Consider the following 18,970-nt stretch of genomic DNA (forward strand, 5'->3'; position numbering starts at 1 on the left):
CATCTTTCTTGCAGAACAAGTTCATTTATCCCGCCCATCAAGTACGCTTTAAAATCTTTGTTTTGCTCAATTTACTAAGTTTTTCATACAAAAATCGCATAAATAATCAAATCTGCAAAGTTTCATTTTGGTTGTTTCCATTAAGTAAACACGGCTACGTAAACAAATATGCGAATAAGGATGTGGGTTATGGAGGGAAGGATACAACTCAGAGGAGCGTGGGCATCACGGTCGCTCTACACGCGTACATCTTTAATACTTAACACGAAACTGAATAAAACAAATCAAAGCGATACTAGACAATTGGAAAACAGAAGAATTCATTGTGTGAACTAAAAAAGTATGTCATGGCCGAAGCGGAAAGCACTGAAGGCACTTTTGTTTTGGTTGTTTGGCAAGAAGAAAGCTACGTTATAAACATCTATGCATTCCTAGTCATAAACGAGTTCAATACGATCCTCTCTTGATGCTCCTCGAAGAAAAGTGGGGTTTATCAGGTAGTAACTAAAACTATATCTTCATAATATTGTGGGGTCGTCAACGGGCAATCTCGATTGGAGTATAAAGGCTTCGCCTAGATGTCATCCGGAGGTATGGCGACAGCGTAGATGGCGAATCCGATGAACACAATGCCACCCACAATGGTGACAGTGCGCACTGAGATTTTGGAAGCCACAAGACGACCACCAATCACAGCCAGGCCGGTGCAGATGCAGTGGCCAATAATACCGCCAGCGATAACGCCGTAAACGTCCTGCAATGGATAATAGCTTCATGTACGAAATCGTTAGGGTTATTTTTATCTAAAGTGCTCACCTTGCTAGCGGCGAGAATAATGGTGGTCAGTTGGGAGCGATCGCCCCACTCGGCCAGGAAGGTCATAGTGAAGGCCTGGGCCAGGATGCGCATGGTGAAGTAGGTGGCACCTCGTTTCTGTGGACGACGACGACCGCTCTCGGCGTCATTTACCAGCGCCGCGTTCACATCACGATCCAGCTGTAAAGGAAAATGAGGATTTTTAAGGATCAGTGTGGGAACAGCAGGCAGACAAAAAAGATTCGATGAAAAATGTGCGCAAACAAAGGGATAAGACAGCAAATTAAAAACACATGTAAATACTTTTGAACCAGAAAACTCGGATATCACCGCTTTTTCTTCTGAATAAACCAAAAATATAAACTAAAAACAAAAAAATCAAGAAACGATCACTTCATCATAACAACATGCAGAGAGAAAAATCGGGTGAAATGTGTGCGCTTCGAATGGAAGTGAAACGAGACTAATGGGTAATAAAATACCTAGGCGACAAAACCAAATGCCAGATGACTTAGAGTTAAAAAATAATTGATGCTTGTGTTTTTCGACTGTAGTGTCACTGTTTTATGAGTGTTTTTTTGGGTGTGAGATCTTTTCTTTTGGTCAAAAAGCACGTGAAATTATGATTAGGTAACAACAAAAATTAGCGTTTGTCAGTTATATAGATTACCGGACCTCATTCCGATTACATTTTCTAGAAATAAGACTGATTAAATCTATTAATATAGGTTACTCTTTTTTTAGCCTCTCACAGCCATCAGATAAATTTAGCGTAGAGCTACAACTCTTTGGAAGTCTTGAGATTTGAAGTTAAGGCGGTTCTTTAATCTAAATGATACGGCTATAGGGATCATAGTCCATTCGACAATCTCCGTCTAAGTGTGTAGTGTTAATGCAAAAACCAAAAATTCAATCAATTCCAATTTCGAAAAACGTAATCGAATGGGAACCGGAAGCGGAACAATCGCAAATACGGTCTATGGCCTAACCCGTGCTTTGAGAGCGCCGTTCACCGGTCCGGAATCTCCGTTCAGGCTGCCATTGAGACTGTGCATGCTATCGTGTCCGGCCAGCGGAGCACGTGGATCCGAGGCGCCGCCTACGGACGGGTCGGTGGGATGGCCAGCCAGCTGGACATCGACGGTGGCGGTGGAGGCGGCAATGGAGTTGGTTTGTTCGGTCTGGTTCGATGAGGCCGCCGAGTGGGCCGGGCTGCTGGTGAAGGTCTTCATCTTGAGCTGCTCCACAATGCGGCCGCCCTCCTTGAGGAACACCTCCGATTCGTGCTGATCCCGGTCGTCGTCATCGTTGCCAGTTTTATCACAGCTATTTTGCTTACTATTATTGTTATTGAGATGGTTGCGCTGCTTCCGCTGGCGATGCTGCATGTCCGTGGTGGAACCTGCCGCCGTGGAAATGGAGTTACGGCCATGAATGAGCGCCTGTTCGCTGGCATCCTCCTTGTCCGAGTTGCTGTTCTTTCGCTTGCCATCCGCGTCCTCGTACTTGCGGCTGGCCTTGCGCAGTAACTGCGTTTGGAGCGTGGCACAAATCAAAGTTGCGTGCAACATATATAGTTTATGTTTGTTTCGGTAACATTTTCAGGGGCAACGTTATTATCGAATTGTTTTAATTTCGTGTTGCATAAAGGAAAAACAATTAAAAATTTGCATTAGCTAGAAATTCGATTGGCAGAAATTTTGATTTTGATTAATATTCTGGTGGAGTTCTCGTTTGCCAAAAAAGCTTTTCCATTTCAAACGATTTTCTGGTTTAGTACGAATTTGCTTTGATCAATAAACTTTTGAAACTCGCTTGTATTTGATATGCGCAAATCGTGCAATTAGTCACATGGTCATAGATGTGTGGTAAATGTTTGTATATGAATTTCGAATGTTCGATTCAAGACAAATCAAAACCAAAGATATTCGGAAGCTATAACTGAGAGAGTATGTGGCCACACAGATGTTTCACTGACGCTATTCGGAGCGCCCATTTTCCGATCGGCTTGGGTTATTTAGTTTGAGTAATCATGGTGTTTTGTTAGGGGCTAACAAAAATTCTTAATTAGCATGCAATCAAGGTGTAATTACAATTATGAAAAGCTTAGAGTTCGTGTTTGATTAGTAATTGTTTGCTAGTTATTGTTCGAGGCTCTCGTGTCAGGCAAATAAAATGGTGTTTAATCTCAAGTAAGAGTGAAAACCAAAGCGTGGCATATGAAGTGATCGCTTTGGCGGGGCATCAATTAGTTGTTTGGTTTTTTTTGCTCTACATTTTGCCAGTCGTTATGGTTGTAATAATAGTAAAACAAAAAATTAAGCGCAGATATTAACAGAAGCAGTAAAAATAACTAATTACTATAATAGTGCAGCAACAAGATGCTGCAGAAAAGCGTGACTAATTGAAACAAAGTAAGGATCTATAGAAACTACTGCAACATGTAGCACCACTACTATATACAAGGGCATCCATCGAGGACGACTCACCTCATCCTCGCGCTTGCGCAGATCAGTTTGCACCTCTTCCAGTTCCTCCTGAGCGTCGGTTGGTTTCATTTTGTAGCCGTCGTACAGCATTTTCAAACCAAATATTAAAAATAATGCAGTTGAGATATAATACGTATAAATCTGTGGGTAATATAAAATTGCATAAGTTTGTAAAGTTATCTATCATATAATCATATTTTTTCATGACCCACCTTAGGAATAAAGTTCGCTGCCATGCCAAATGCGCATGAGAGTACCGTCATTAGCGCCAAGGCGGCGATGGCACCGCCAAAGACAATCAAACGCGGATGGCGCATGGCCATTATGGCAGCGATGAAGAAAGTCTTATCCCCTAGCTCTGTTAGTAAGATAACAGAGATCGATGCGGTAAACGCATCGATAAAGGTGCCCTTCGTCTTCGGCCGGTCCGCAGCATCCTTTGGTTTCTCCGCTAAAGAACTCAGATCCGTTGGCCTATTTAAATCTCCCTGCACGTCCAAGTTCTGCAAGCAATTGAGTATATTGGTCAATAGGCTGTTTAAAAGGAGGAATTAGGTCATCCTTACGCTCTGTATTCCGGATTCAATAACCGCATTGTCCGCACTATCCGGTTGAGCTTCCGCCGCACAAATTGTGCCGAATGTGAGCACCACCATCAGGGCCAGCGCCATGTGCCATTTCGCCGAGCGCTTCAGGTATACATTGTGTCTGGTCGTTTGCCAGAAGTAGGATTGGTTTTGTGACATCTTCGCTGTCTGTGGATAGGAACTATCGCTCCTCTATTCGCTCCTCATGCAAATCTCCGTGTTCTCCTGAACTTTAAACGTGTACGTGTCCGTTGCCCTCGAATGACTACAAAGAAATGAAGTAGACCCGTTGAGAATCTCGCTCACATGGGGTGAAATACACTGGGCCAGGCACAATGTTTATGGCTAATCGGGCAACAAGTGTTCTCCGCGGCATTATTTGAACAAGGCAAACAGAAAATCACTCGTGTCTGTGTTTGGCCAAGTCAAAACTGGGCTCAATTTCGGTGGGACACGAAGCTGGCGGGGAAGGTCGGAGCTCAGATAAGCGACCACTGCGACAAGTGTCGTCTGATATGGTCAATCAATGTCGCTGCCCTCGACTGAGTTGGAAACCCGTACAACTCAGTTGCCGAAACATATTCCTCCACAGCGCACGACCATTCAATACGTCAGAGGCAAAAGCACTCAACTATCGATTAGATAATTGCCAGTGAAACACATTCGGGAAACTTTGCCATTTTTTTTTTGCTAAATATCAAATGCTCTGCGGGGTCTCCCTCTGCATATTTATACTATTTATCTTGAAAGTCTTATGGTGCTAAATATTTGTGACTTATTCCGCTTGGATCGCAGTTCGTTATCTTAGAAATTAACCTAGAGGCGGACAAGTCTCGGAAATTATATGCAGACCAGAAAGGTTGGATGTGGGATTAGAGTAGTATTTATAAAAGAAATTTATGCGTGATCATCAAAAAAATTTAACTGAAACCACACCAATATTATGCTATTTAAGTACTTTTCATTATCTCAAATAATTACGACACTAATAAAAGTGAACAGGACTCCTAAAGATAGAGTATAGATATAGACAGATACGTGACCAGTGAAACCAGCAAAAGTTGGGCATTAATTGACTACTATATCTGATGTAGATGCGTATGGTCATGTTCCTAGCTTCGTATGAATATATATAAGTATACATATATGTTTAGATTGTGCTCTTGTAGCTATGTGGCAATTTTCTTTGATTTCTTTGAATTTGGCGCCTTGTGTGTGACTCCCTTTTGTGATAAGTTGATTTGAAAATCACTTAGATTATGTATCTATTTATTTACAGCGGCACTTGGATTATAATTCCGCTATCATATCATAAGAATTTTTCTGAGTTATTAAAATAAAACTTATCATATCTGAGATTTAACCTGTTGGTGTTTAATGCAAATTGTATGCTTTGCTGAGTAAATAATATGACTGAGTTATTTAAATATCCTGGTCGAGAAAAAACAAAGGGGGTTTCATGAAGTTACTGCTTTGTTTATAATGAGTCAGTCAGCATTGTTTATAGAAGAATCTGGGGGTATCTTTTTTCCACTGGGCTTCCTGTGCTTCCCATTTGCTTAGCAGATCCTCTGTTGTCGTTTGCTCGTTATATATTTTTTCATATTTCATTAACGTCATCAAAAAAAAAAGCCTTTTTTTTCGATAAATAAAAGATTCCAAGACGCAATAGGGGCGGGGTTAAAGCGAGAAGACCGCGAAAGCTATCATTATGTAAACAACACACAATGTACATATGCTGATTCTTTGAGAGCTCAGTAGTTACGTATGTGGGTCTTAAATTACTTGTAATGGAGAAAAGTGATAAGAAAACTATATATTTTGCGAGGGCGGTTTGGCGGTAATAGTTGAAGCACGCGAAATATTGTAAATAACAATTAATTAATACGTATACATACGTATTTCCAGTTCATTTTAACTGAATTCAAATTACAAACTCACACACACATTCGGAATTTCGCGTTGATTGCCGCGCAAAAAAATAAATTAGAACCAGAAACGGATCGAGAACGGGCAGATAAATCAATTGCCTCGACTACAAACAAATATACCCATGTATAATCAGAAGTAATATTCATTTATGCCCAGATATGTACGTATGTTGTAATGGTCTTCTTTTCGAATGGTTGGCAATGATTTCTGTTTCCCTTCTATTTCTTTTCGCGAATTCTATTTTTGTCAGACACGCAACAACAACAAATAAACTTAACGGTTTCACTTCGCATCGCTGACCAGTTAGCTAGGTTTTATTTTTAGCGTACTTAATTGTTAATATTCTCCATGCGAAGTTATTGGCACATGGTCAACTGTGTGATTGCTAATTTATTTATTTAATAGCCGCCATTATGATCATTGTTTTCATTGCGTTTCACTTGGCACATTAATTGCTTTAAGCTTTTTCCCGCCAGATCTAGCTAGTTGTCTGGACACCACTATCAGAAACACTCAGTCGCTGACGACAGCAAATTGTCAATTAACCGAAAGGTAACTGTACTGCTCGCAAATGTCACACGTTTAAGCAGCGTAGAGTTGGTCTTTTGGTTACTCATTAGTACTAAATCAACGCCAACTTGTACTTTAATTAGCTTAACTAGCGGAGCACAGAAAACACGTCCTTACATTTCGAGAAGTACTTTTCGCTTTACATGGTGTTAGGAAGCGCTCGAAGGCGAGCAGTACTGCACAACGATGTCGAATTTGAACAGCTGTTTGTTGGCGCCTTTAGAACGAGATGGAGCATACTGTACCAAAGAGCGGGATGGAAGTATTAGGGAGGAGCAAATGTGAGCGATATTTTGCGGGGTATTTTGCAGTAGTTACGTATTAATAAATTTGTATGGTTGTACAGATAATATTAATATGAATTTGAATGACAAGGTCCACTTGTTAAATACAACCTTCTATATTTCAAGAAACATGCATTTTTATAAACCATTAGTTTTTAAATTTTAAAACTTGGTCTATGATGAAAGAATTTTGATACAGCTTGGCAATAAATATTTACAAATATCCTGAAAGAAAACTGTTTAATATTTTGTCAAAATTAAAATTTGTTTAAAAATCATCGGCTTGTCGCGTGAACCGATACTTGCCACCGTTAAACAGATTCACAAGGAGTGTCTGACTTTACCACCCCTAAAGCAAAATAATTCCTTTTTTGTGACGGTCGAGCTCGGAATCGGACTCGAACTTGTGTGGCTGGAGAAAGCTGGCATTGAAATGACAGAGCCAAAATGTCGATATCAAAATTATTCGTGAAAGTATTCAACGAGGATATATTCGAGCAGGTGGACCACGATAACCTGTACTCCGATCTGGACGATGACTTGGAGGGCGCTAATTGCTCGACGGTTCCGGATCCGAGACCCGCAAAGCTCGCCGATTTGTCTGTTACCAAGTAGGAGTGTCCTTAGCCGTTGAGATTCAACTTTTCAATGGACAATCCTTTCCCTTAGGCAGATGCTCATAGTGCGTACCTGGCTAGATGACAAGTTCCAGCAAATCCAGACGGACAGCAATGAGGAGATTCGGCGCCTATACATGGAGACAGAGAGTCGCATTGGCCCGGATCTGACCATATTCGATGTGGACTATACGACTACGGTGCGCGTATCCTCGGATCGTCTGGCCCTTCGCTCCCAGGGCAGCTTCAACACGGTCCGGGCAAATTGTTGCGTGTACGGAGGTCGCTGGATGTATGAGGTAATCGTATTACAGGGAGTGGGAATAGCTATAAATTGGGGAATGAGTGGTAGATTTGGTAGTGGTTGACCGCCGCCGGTCAATGACTCGTATTGAGGAGTGTGGGTTGCTCGTGCGTACTAAGAACGTGTCATTTATATACAGATCCACCTCCACACTAAGGGCGTAATGCAGATTGGTTGGGCCTCAAACTCCTGCCAGTTTAACGAAAACAGCGGTGTGGGGGATACCAAGTCCAGCTATGGATACGATGGCAGCAAACAGCAGATCTGGCATATATCCACCAAAAAGTAAGATATCCATTTATTGAATATTGATTCAGGATTTATATATGATGCTTTCCTAGGTACGGCGACAAATGGCAGATTGGCGACGTTATTGGCGTGACTATTGACGTGGATAGGGAAGTGATCGAGTATTATCGAAATGGCCGTTCGATGGGCGTGGCGTTCAACAAGTTGGAAAAAGGTCCGGGCATCTCATTCTTCGCAGCCATCTCCTTGGGCTACACGCAGGGCATCGAGGCGAACTTTGGCAATCGTCCCTTTATGTATCCGGTATCGGGCTTCCAGCCGCTCATGGCCCGACCTATCCTTAAGCTGCAACGCGCCAACCTGCTGATGAACTACTTGGTCAACCTCGCTGGCATATTTTCCAAGTACAACGCCCAATCTGGGATGGCACCAACGAATGGCGCAGATGCCCGCGTTTCCACTAAAAAGACCGTTTACTGCATATTTGCCACCTTGCTGATTGAGAAGTTCACCAATGAGATATTTGATCCATATATCATCGAAGATGTCCTGCTCAGAAAGATCTCGAGCATGACAAATCTAGCATCCGAGAAGGAAAACTCATACAGCGTACTCCACGGCTTGTTATCTCTCTTCTGGAACTACATGGAGGGCGACGAGATCAAGTTTGTGTTGCGGAAGTTGGTGAACGCTTTGCTGGGTACCTTTACGCATACGATACAGGGCCTGGACTATGAGAAGCATCGTCAGGCGCTCGGAATGCTGCATTGCCTTTGCCTGCACGAACAGACCAGAAAGTATCTGTTGGAAGGAAAACTGTTCAAAAAACACTGGTACGGATAAACGATAAAACTCGTGTAATCCTGAGTGTTAGATTCTTATAATTTTTTCGTTTAGTCTCGCCTTTTTCCTCTACATACATCCACTGGAGTTCTACATCATGGAGGAACTGCTGCCCGACAGTATGGCCTGGACGGAGGGAATCGATGGCCCCAAGGAAAAATATCTTAACGTTGTCGAGAAGGTGCGCAAAGTCACGGAGCCACTGTATGCTGCGCAAAAGGATCTTCTCAGCACGCTGTTGATCAACTCGGATGGATCAAGGGAAAGTCCGTCAAGCCGCTCAATATTTTTGAGCAAATTGCGTCGTTACATAATCGATCTTAGCATGGAGCAAAGGGTGAGTGTGCCCACTGATGATTTAGCACGGTGCTAATAGATCCTTTACCCTCATGTAGCCCTTCCACGCCTTTTTCTTCATGCAATCGAGCATTCAGCATCCACTTGATGCACCTGTGGCCCTTGCCTTTGCTAGCATTCTTATTGATCAGACGCGCTCGATGTTCAAAGATGAAATGCCCACAAAGAACGTGGAGGTGAACAGCGATTATTTTATAGACGGTACCTTTGACTACATGCACTTTGATCGCGTTGGAGGTGTCTTGTCCCATTTAAGAAAAGTTCATCGGGCGGACATCGATGCTAGGTTGGGATCCGCTCGAACTCAACAAATTTATGAAGATGATAGGCAAAACTTGCGGGTCAATGAAGTGGGTATGTATGCGACATCTTTTGTTTAACTGCTAAAGCATACAGTAAACACATTTCCTACTTGTAAAAATTTCAGATACTACGCTTTACCTTTTGGGCGAAAACATAAACAATGTGCCCGTAGTTGGACACACCCAGGGCGCCAATAATACAACCTACACTCATTTCCTAAATACACGACCCAATAGCAGCAACGACTCTTCGCCGGGCAACGCGGATATGGAGGCCAGCCTGTCCGAACTCCTTGATCTGTGTATCATCTTTTACTACTCGGCAGGCCACAAGTATATAGTTAAGATAGCCACGGTAAGAGACGAGATCGCAGCTTTAAATGAAGTACTTAAGGAGACGAAGTTCTACCGGGAGGATATCGAACGTAAACTTGGGGCATTGGAGCAGCATGCCAATGTCTGCATGAACGAGAATCACCAGCATGTGATGGGCGAGCTACGGTCTAAGTTCAGTCAGCGGCAGAATGTTTTTGCTGTGAGTTGACAGTTTGCCAATTGGTGATTCTTATTTAAGTATTTTATAAACAATTGGAATATGTTTTGTCCTATTTGCAGACACGCTCTATTGCGCTGGCCAGAAAGCAAGTTTGGCTACGAGGAGTGGCCCTGAACAGTCACAGGCGATCCCTGCTCATATGGCTACTAGAGCGCATGCTACGAACTTTGACGGTAGGCAAATTCATTTGTAACTCATTCATTGATCTCATTCTTTCCATCCATCAGACTGCTTCAAATACGGGTTCTCTGTTCTCATTTGTACCTGAGGTGTATGTTAATACACTGCCCATTCTGCTGGACGCCGTAATGGACTTTAGTCACCATGATTTAAAAGCCCAATTCGAGGCCTCAGATGCGGAATGCAGCGTGAACGCCGCAGCGGAGTTTCTAGGCATTCACTCAGCAGATCCTCGCATTGTGCTTGCTTCCTGCAAGGACTCACTGCTGCAAGCTTTGGGAACGCTCACCTGCCACAAGTCCGGAGTGCGAGCTCTGGAACGAACTTCAAAGAGGTCTCAGGCTAGTCTGGTTCGTGCCCTGCTACGCCCCTATGAGAACAGAGCCTGGGGACAGAGCAATTGGCTGCTGTTGCGCTTTTGGATGGGCGAGGGCTATGCCTACAAGGATTCCCGCCAGCCCTCTGTATGGCAAGGTGGCTCGCTCCCTCTCCATCAGGGACTATGTCGCAGTCGTTCCAGGAACGAAACGCATACAGGATTGCTGCACAACGTCGCTCCCGCTAATCCCTCTAAGCATTTTCAACGTTTAATCGGCGCCAAATTGTTGGAGGATGAGCCTTTCGCCACCGCCTTTCTGAACTCGGTGTTGAGCCAACTAAACTGGGCTTTTTCCGAATTTATTTTACTGCTGCAGGAGGTGAGTGTTTATGGTTTAAGTTATACGATTTACATAAACTATATTTAACCACTACTTTTAGATCCAAAACACCGCTCAGAGGCAGGAAAACACACTTTTTGAGCCCAAGCAGCTTAAGATTTGCTCCATGTGTTTCGAATTGACTGTTTCACTGATGCGATGTCTGGAAATGGTCATCACAACTGCGCCTGAAATCGTCACGGATGAATCTCGTCCCAACAGCGATTTGCTGCTGAATCGCATATGTCAGCTTATTAGCCAGGTGCTTTCGCGGGTTACAGTGCCACCCGGATGTTTCCAGTTCGTGGTGGACATGTGCTCGGCGGATCTAAATGCAGTCACCCACTATCCCATTGTGACTGCTGCTTTGGGTATATTGCTAGCCTTAATGCAGGAAGAGATGGAGAGCGATTTGAGACCTCAGATTGTAACGCGGGTTTCCCGGGCTTTCCTCACCGATCCGAGCTTCCAGTTTGCCACGCTGGAATTTGCACTGGGAGAAATTCGAACGCCGCTGCTGGAGCAGAAGAATATACCACGAGGTAATTTCGATCCCTCTTCCAGGCCGCACATTGATCCGCTGACAAACGATGTACGTGTGCCGCTGCCTAATAATTCCAAACGTATTCGGGCCGATCCGCCAATCCTGAAGTTTGCCCTCAATGATTGTAAGTATATTGAAAAGATAATGAAATAATTATAAGTAAATCAACGTTTTAATCCATTTCGCAGTTCCATCCCATGTGTCCTCTGAAGAAATCGACAATGTTCGCAGGCTTATCGATAGCTTGCGAGTGAAACAGACTCTGCTTTCCGACATTACACTGCCATCGGAGGACTCCCTGTGTCCGATCTGCTGCGCCAAGCCCATCACTGCCGTCTTCACGCCCTGCAAGCATCAGTCCTGCAGCGATTGCATCATGCAGCACATGATGAACTCCAAGGTGTGCTTTTACTGTAAGACCACCATACAAACCATTGAGACTCTGGATGGTACGGTCATATATTCCAACGACGATGTCGTCCAAACGCCAATGATCGAGCGGGCCTAAGGCAAAACCCACCGATAGCAATCAAGGAATTAGTCCTTCGAAAGCCCAACCAAATCTAGTCAAACTCCTACGCTTTAAGTGTATATATACATATATTTGGGTACATTAACTTGTATCGTTTCGTACAATTTTTGTTTGAGTTGTATGCTTGCCATTATAAGTTCAGATGTGATATGCCGAAATGCAATGAAAAGAAGTTTAAATAATGAGCTATTAAACGGATAACTCAGAAATACATTAAGTAGCACAATATTTAAATTTTGCCAGTTTTATTTGCCATGCTCTTATATTATTTATCGCAATTAGTTAAAATAGAAAACAAAGTGAATGCATTTATTTTGAAATAAATACCAAAATGTATAAATCTTCGTGATTTATAGTTTTACAAATGTCAACCTAAGATCTCTTAATAAAGGATGAGCAAATATAAAAACCATTTAGTATCTTTGGAATAGACTAACAAAATGATTTAGGTCTAACATTTTAACATTGCTATATTGCGCAGCTATTTAGTGGAATATTTATTTCATATATACTCAGTTGGTTTTTTTTCGCCTCATTGAAATCAATTAAATAGTTGGAACTTTATTTAAAACATTAAGAAAATACATAGCTCCGATTTTCTTTGGAAATATTCATTCTACACATAAAATCTACTTAGCCATTTAACTACTACAAATATATAGAGATTTTTTATAGTACATTTATAGTTAGTTTAGTTTATTTTGTGAGCAATTTCTGCCTCAGGTGGTTTCATGAAAACGTACGGAAAATGCCTTTCCATTTGTAGTTTGATTTCCGGTTGGTATTGTCATATTTAGAGGTCAAGAAATTTAAAATCTTTTGGTTAATACACATAGGCATCAAGGGTGCTAACAGTTTTTACAGATTTACAGATTTTCGCATATTTAGACACTGATTTGCCAAATTTTAAAGCCCTGTTCGACTAGCTATAGTCTGGGTACACGTAACACGTAGGTACATTTTTTATCTAAGCTATTCTATACACTATGAGATTCAACATCTATCTAAATCCTAATAATTGCTGACTAGTTTAGTTATAAGTACTATATCGAAAAGCACGCGGGAACATTGAGCGAAATCCGAGTCAGTATACATGATATGGAATTGGTGAAAGATGTGCTCGTCCTGCCATCCTCTACAGAATCCGGCAGGCATTCGAGTGCATCCGGTGCGAGTGACGTCCATTTCCGTGTCCAAAGCCGCTGCAGCACTGATGGGTTATTCCGCCACGTGGGGAATGCTGGAAACTCTGGCTGTTGCTCATCTTCGGATCCATATGATGACAGCTGGGTGCATGACTATGACTATGTGGCGGGATTTAATAGAATTTTTGAAAGGAATATGGAAAGTGTGATCTACTCACCCATGACTGCAGAGGCCGGAGTCTGAGATGGAGCTGGGCATCAGGCGCTGTTGTTGCTGCGGCGGCGGAGGCAGAAACAGTGGACACCCACCGGCAGCCAAATCACCAGCTCCATCGTGGCCATAGAGGGCCAGACGCATGTTGGCCGCCTTTGTCGCCGACTGGGACTCCACTTCTTGAACCTCTTCGATCATCTTGTCCAGCTTCTCCATTGCCTTGGTCTGTTTGGCGGCCAGGAAGGCCTTTCGCGCCGCCTTCGACATTGAGTGCGGCCTGGAAAAGGAAGTTTATGTTACTTTTGGGTAGATGTACATATACCTTTTCTTTAGCTCACCTGGCTGGTGCCGAGTTAGATCGATGCGGAGGAGGTGAGTGCAGGGAAATGGATGATACCGAATCCTTCGAGCCTGGTCGTTGGCTGTCGCCTTTACTGGTGCTAGCCTGTACCATGTGCACCACTGGAGCCACTGTCATGGGCGGCGACTTCGATCGCATTGGACATATCACAGCAGCCAACGCAGTTGGAGTGGTGGCATCTAGACTGCTGCTGTTGGAGAAAGTGATTTTCCTAATAAACGAGGAGTTGGCTGACGGTTCTGTAACCAAACTAAAAAACTTACTTCAGCTTGGTCGCCTTGTCGCGATCCAATGATGCACTGCTGCAGCTGGCCGTTTCTCTGGCTGGTGCCGTCGACGGAGGCGTCAGTTGATCCATGGCGGCCAGTTCCTCCGGTGTAAATTTATCCGGATTACTAGGTCTCGGCTTGGGCGGTGCGCTGCCAATACGGAATGGAGGAGTTGGGCTAAATCCGCAAGGGCTCGGGTTGTTGTTGTTGTTTGCCAGAGAGGAACGTGAGATTTGAAGATCCTCGAGAAACTCCTCGGTGTCCAGGATGAGAGAGCCGAAAATATCCGAAGGAGTTCGCATAAATACGTGGCCCGTGGAATTGGAGCGGGACTCGCGACGTCTCTCCTGATCCGGTGGAGCACAGCTCCTCACCGGAGAATTGGCTACGCTTCGTCGAGCTACATCCTTGAAGGTGACGGGTGAGTAGATGCGACTGTTGCGGTCATCCGGCGGTGCACCTCCACCCACTGCCGCTCCTGTTGCGCCAGAAGCTACTGGTGGTGGCACTTCAACTGAAGCTCCAGTTAATGCCTCCGCCACCACCGCCTGGTGATGTAGCGACATGTGAGCCGCTGCAGCGGCTGTTAGTACCAAACCGGAAATGCTGGATGATGGTGCCATCACATCCACAGCAGGAACGTTGGTGGCGGGAATGGAAACTGCTAGGGAAACCGAAACGGGCACCATCGGAGTCAACGGCTTGGATACAGGAGGCATAATGGCCTTCGTCTTGGGTGTGGGCGTCGATGGAACAGGTGAGAGCGGATGAACCTGCAGAGCAGCGGTTAGTTGCAGAGGCAGCCGGTTCTCACGCTCCTCCAACCAATATGTGCCCATGGTGCCCTTGCCCTTTACATCAATCTCACCGCGCTCGATGATCTTGTAGTTAGGTCCTATAAGAACCTTCGTGGACTCGGATATGTGCACCTTCATGGCGATGCTGGTGGACTCCATTCGTGAGGCGGTATTGACCGTATCGCCAAAGAGACAGTAGCGCGGCATCTTAAGGCCCACTATGCCCGCCACCACTGCGCCCGAATGGACGCCCACACCTGAAGGGGATCAGTTGGTATATTAACATATAAGTTAAGATTAAAATATCTTACGTATCCTCAAGTGCTGGCCCGTTGAGGGATCCTTTAGATCGGTTATCGCATCCACCATATCCAGGGCCATATCACAGACTCGCTCGGCGTGATTGGCATCCTTATCCGGAGCACCCGCCACCACCATATACGCATCACCAATAGTTTCCACCTACGAATCATCTACTTCAGCATTTAGGTAAACAAATATGGAATCGAATTTACCTTGTACACTGAATTCCGTTCCGTCAGCTTATCGAAAATGGAGTACATAGCGTTCAACATGGACACTACCTCCATCGGAGTAATGCGGCTGCAAATCTCGGTGAAGGTTACGATGTCTGAGAACAGGATGGAAACGCTATCGAACATCTGTTGGAATACAATACCATATAATAAACATTATTTAAGATATTCTACTGAGAAACACTCACCTCACAGGTATCAATGGGATTCTCGCCCCGCCTGAGCCTATCAGCCACCTGTTTGGGTATCATCTGATACAGCAGCTCATCCGTTCTACGCATCTCCTCATCCAACTTTGGAGGATTACACCTTGTTAGTTGCGATCAACACTTTTGCATTCTACCCTAAAAAATCTTACCAATCTCATGGACTCCTCCAGCTTCTTGGACTTCTGCTGTTCTTGATCCAGTGCCAACTTCAGTTCCACCGATTGTTGAGTACCCGCCAGCATGAGATCTCTGCTGAAGTCGTGCATGGACAAATCGTTGATATATAGACCTGTGGTTATTAGGGAGGTCAGATCCGGCATTACGGGAGTACCCAGAAACATGATCATGCGCCAGTTCTCCATGTAAACCATTTGACCTGCGAAAAATAGCGGTTTACTGTATTACAAACACAACTTCTTTAAATCCAGTTTTATATCTTTAGCGATAATTATCATAAGTTACAAAATTAGTTAATTTTAATAAGATCTTTAGATTTTGTCGTTAGTATTCGGGTTTACCTTTTAATCTAAGAGACTTTTCCGGTTCGCTGCCATCTTCATGCTGCAGTAGATCCTCGTTTTGAACATCGAATCTCTCCGTAACTGGATCCACAGTGACAAGCTCGAAAATGTTGTTAGTACGATTGAGTATCTGATAGATATTTAAGGGTTATGTGATATTATGGCTATCAATAGCACACACTTACAGTCTGAAACTTGAAAGCAATTAAGGGTCGAACTAGATCGAACCAGGCCGTAATTTTTTTTCCCAGAAGTTCCGGTAAAATCACCATCAATGAGTTACCAATACTACGCACAACCATATCAGCACTAAATATAAACAAATGCATCAAACATTAGCGAATATTTAATCAAATACAAATGATACTTACCCAAAAACCATGCAAAAGGGAAATATCTCGAACAGCACATGAGCACTGATGGGCAGATGCTTCTCCTCTCGGGTCATGGCCAAGGATGCAAGCGTGAAGGCCCGATTATCGAAGGTCAGTTGGAAGGTCACGTGTACCGTGTCGAAGAGGATCTCCTCCCGAACGAGCTCGATGTGCATCTCCTTGTGATAGAAATACCGTGCCACCTCTGAATTTACAATGCATAAGATTAAAATCATCTATTAGTGTCTCCAAGTATTACCTCGGATTTGACCCATCGTGTAGTAGACGAATCCTCGACGCTTGGAACGATAGTGCAGGGTCAGACCCTGCTTCGTTTCGTTTTCGCAGATAAAGCTGGGAGCTCTCATCCGCGGATACGAGAACTTCAGGTACTCATGCAGGTTGTCCAGTCCGTTGAGGAAGTCGCGCATGTGGCGGCCCAGGACGGACAGGACACGATCGTAGCCATACTGACCCACAAAGCCCACGAAGTAGACGCCCATCTGGTCCATGAAATCCCGCTCCGAAACGCCCAGCACCTAAGAGTTTATATATACCAAACTTCGAGTTTCATTTAATTTATTTTGTGGAAATGGGCACCCACCTGTTGAGCCTTTTTGGCCAGCTTCTGCAGCAGATTCTCGGGATAGACTTGATGTACGCTGAAGGAGGGCGAATCGATGCCAGCCTGTCGCCGGATGTCCTCCCATTTCTCCTCGCCGTAAACGGACTTGATGTACTCGGATAGGTTCTCCAGCAGCAGTCCGTACATCTTGGGGCGGAGGGAGTCACTTCCTCAGGCTTTACTTGGCTGACATTGATGCTTGGAACTGTTAATAAAGACCGGAATCAATTGATTGACACCCAACTTAGGTCACTGGCTTAATTAAATGTACAGGAAATGAGTTTGAATGGGCCTATAATCAATCAAAGTGGTTTCACAAAAATATACAAAATCTGTTTTAATATCCTTGACATAGATTCTTTTAAAGAATTCGATGCTTTTTCCGCATTTTTTATGTCTTTTTTAATGGCTTGGCATACTTTTTAAGAGAATTTATGGATTCCCTCGGTGTGAGTTTGCATTACCCATACGCCCGAGTGGCTTCGGTCTGCCCGAAAAACTGTGCCATTTTCAGCAGGTCCACTTGGACCGCGAAATCATTGGTATGATTCCTATAGACCAGACTGTCGGCGCCCCGACTCCAACCACAATCATATTATTTTCGCATCACTCTGTTGATTCAGCGTGTCATCGCATCCATCGTTCTATTCATCCAACTGTCTCGCCATGGCTTTCAACGCCTATTTGCTGGTCCAAACCAACAGTCGTCAAGATCTTAGGAAACTTGCAAAGTGGTGGCATTAATTGGCAGTCATTTATTTAAGAGGAAAAGTATAATTCGTATAAATTTGAATTTAAAATCAAATCACTATATAATCTAAAGCTCTTAGAAACTTTTCTATTACTTCAAAACTATAACTATTTCATTTCCTTGAAAAACATGATCCAGCCACACAGTAAAGTCACAATAACTTGGCCTTCAGAAGAAAGCCATAAAGTACTTTCAATTAGTTGGTGTAATTACATTACATGCCGCACTGTGACTGCAATATACGGCATAAGATGGTTCATATAAAAGTCATTAAATCAATCATTTTAATACGTGGATGACATTCGAGCAGTGGAACTCGACTTTTCTATTGCCCAGTTCATTATCCTTTGGGCAGGACGAAGCTAATTGCCGTTGGGCCAAGGATCTGTTAATTTAGCCATGTCCAACTGAGTTGTGCTCACAATTTAGTGGCAAGGACAATTGCTATTTATTCGCATCCCCCTTTGAATCTGGGCTAATTGAATTGCATTCACATTCAAAGAAATGCACCTGGCTCTGGCCATGGCTTCTAAGAATAAATTTCACTCCGACACCTTGAGGCGTCTCGGCGGCACGGCGCAAATGAATGGGATCTGGTGGCATATGTTTCCTCCTCGAATGCAATCCGCATATGTTCGTCTCGATTGGCAACTAAGCCAATTTGCCAACTGGAAATTGAGTCGAGCACTTGGCTGCGCTCCCTTGGGAAATTCGCATCATGATGCGCCCAACTAACCAACTAACAATTGCGGCCAAATTACACGAAGACTGCAGGATCTTCGAAGGATCCAAGGACACATACCCCAGCCCAAGTTGCAGGTGTCAATTTGTACAAGCCCTCATTTGTGCCCTTTGCACCCACAATTCACAGTTCGCCTTGTTTATGGCTTAATGCCATTTGTTGTGTCACAAGCCATTTCGTGCGCTTTAAACGTGGCCCATTATCCCTTCGCCCATAAATCCCCCGATGGCGAATCAGGGCTGAAATCATAAATTTATGCATAACAGAGCAATTTATTTGTGGCTCATGGTTTTTAGTGTTCTTGTTTGATTAAGGTAAAGTATGATTTATTTGTCGTTTATACAAGGAAATTCTAAATAATATGCAATTTAAATACACATGAGGGATACCTACTGAAATAAATTGTGTAATTTATTTAATTTCAATTTGTATATTTATTTCAATAAAATAACATACAAAATATAAATCGGAAGTTCTGTTTTGCTTAGTGGGCAGTAATTAAGTATAGAATTTGCTATAAACAAAGAAAAAAAACTGTATCCCTTGACGTCAACTTGGCAATTTAC

General features: G+C 43.6%; 3 protein-coding genes across 6 annotated transcripts; 1 reads left to right on the top strand and 2 right to left on the bottom strand.

Annotated features, from left to right (window-relative positions):
• Positions 1 to 56: 56 nt before the first annotated feature.
• Positions 57 to 6,602, bottom strand: LOC117142826 (transmembrane protein 165). 3 transcript variants are annotated; one of them, XM_033307049.1, is made up of 7 exons: positions 6,512 to 6,602; positions 3,872 to 4,157; positions 3,518 to 3,808; positions 3,306 to 3,446; positions 1,806 to 2,345; positions 817 to 996; positions 57 to 754 (listed from the first exon to the last, which is right to left on the bottom strand). In XM_033307049.1, exons 2-7 carry the CDS (start codon positions 4,049 to 4,051, stop codon positions 575 to 577), a joined length of 1,512 nt encoding a protein of 503 aa, XP_033162940.1. In that variant the 5' UTR covers positions 4,052 to 4,157; positions 6,512 to 6,602; the 3' UTR covers positions 57 to 574. The 3 variants fall into 3 exon arrangements, with proteins under 3 accessions (XP_033162940.1, XP_033162941.1, XP_033162942.1); XM_033307050.1 differs by lacking the exon at positions 6,512 to 6,602 and adding an exon at positions 5,834 to 5,920; XM_033307051.1 differs by lacking the exon at positions 1,806 to 2,345 and having other exon boundaries at positions 6,512 to 6,599.
• Positions 6,603 to 7,034: 432 nt separating this feature from the next.
• Positions 7,035 to 12,208, top strand: LOC117143617 (E3 ubiquitin-protein ligase RNF123). Its single transcript, XM_033308375.1, has 11 exons — positions 7,035 to 7,289; positions 7,348 to 7,594; positions 7,739 to 7,884; positions 7,941 to 8,681; positions 8,746 to 9,028; positions 9,087 to 9,402; positions 9,476 to 9,885; positions 9,966 to 10,079; positions 10,134 to 10,784; positions 10,846 to 11,452; positions 11,517 to 12,208. Exons 1-11 carry the CDS (start codon positions 7,126 to 7,128, stop codon positions 11,834 to 11,836), a joined length of 3,999 nt encoding a protein of 1,332 aa, XP_033164266.1. The 5' UTR covers positions 7,035 to 7,125; the 3' UTR covers positions 11,837 to 12,208.
• Positions 12,209 to 12,636: 428 nt separating this feature from the next.
• On the bottom strand, positions 12,637 to 17,078 carry LOC117143618 (soluble guanylate cyclase 88E). 2 transcript variants are annotated; one of them, XM_033308377.1, is made up of 13 exons: positions 16,891 to 17,078; positions 16,546 to 16,825; positions 16,284 to 16,491; positions 16,098 to 16,221; positions 15,910 to 16,042; positions 15,541 to 15,767; positions 15,371 to 15,475; positions 15,162 to 15,308; positions 14,958 to 15,108; positions 13,844 to 14,903; positions 13,558 to 13,770; positions 13,224 to 13,496; positions 12,637 to 13,164 (listed from the first exon to the last, which is right to left on the bottom strand). In XM_033308377.1, exons 1-13 carry the CDS (start codon positions 17,056 to 17,058, stop codon positions 12,996 to 12,998), a joined length of 3,258 nt encoding a protein of 1,085 aa, XP_033164268.1. In that variant the 5' UTR covers positions 17,059 to 17,078; the 3' UTR covers positions 12,637 to 12,995. The 2 variants fall into 2 exon arrangements, with proteins under 2 accessions (XP_033164268.1, XP_033164267.1); XM_033308376.1 differs by having other exon boundaries at positions 13,558 to 13,791.
• Between the last annotated feature and the right edge of the window lie 1,892 nt (positions 17,079 to 18,970).

This window comes from Drosophila mauritiana, chromosome 3R, assembly GCF_004382145.1.
Source record: "Drosophila mauritiana strain mau12 chromosome 3R, ASM438214v1, whole genome shotgun sequence".
Lineage (NCBI taxonomy): Eukaryota > Metazoa > Arthropoda > Insecta > Diptera > Drosophilidae > Drosophila > Drosophila mauritiana.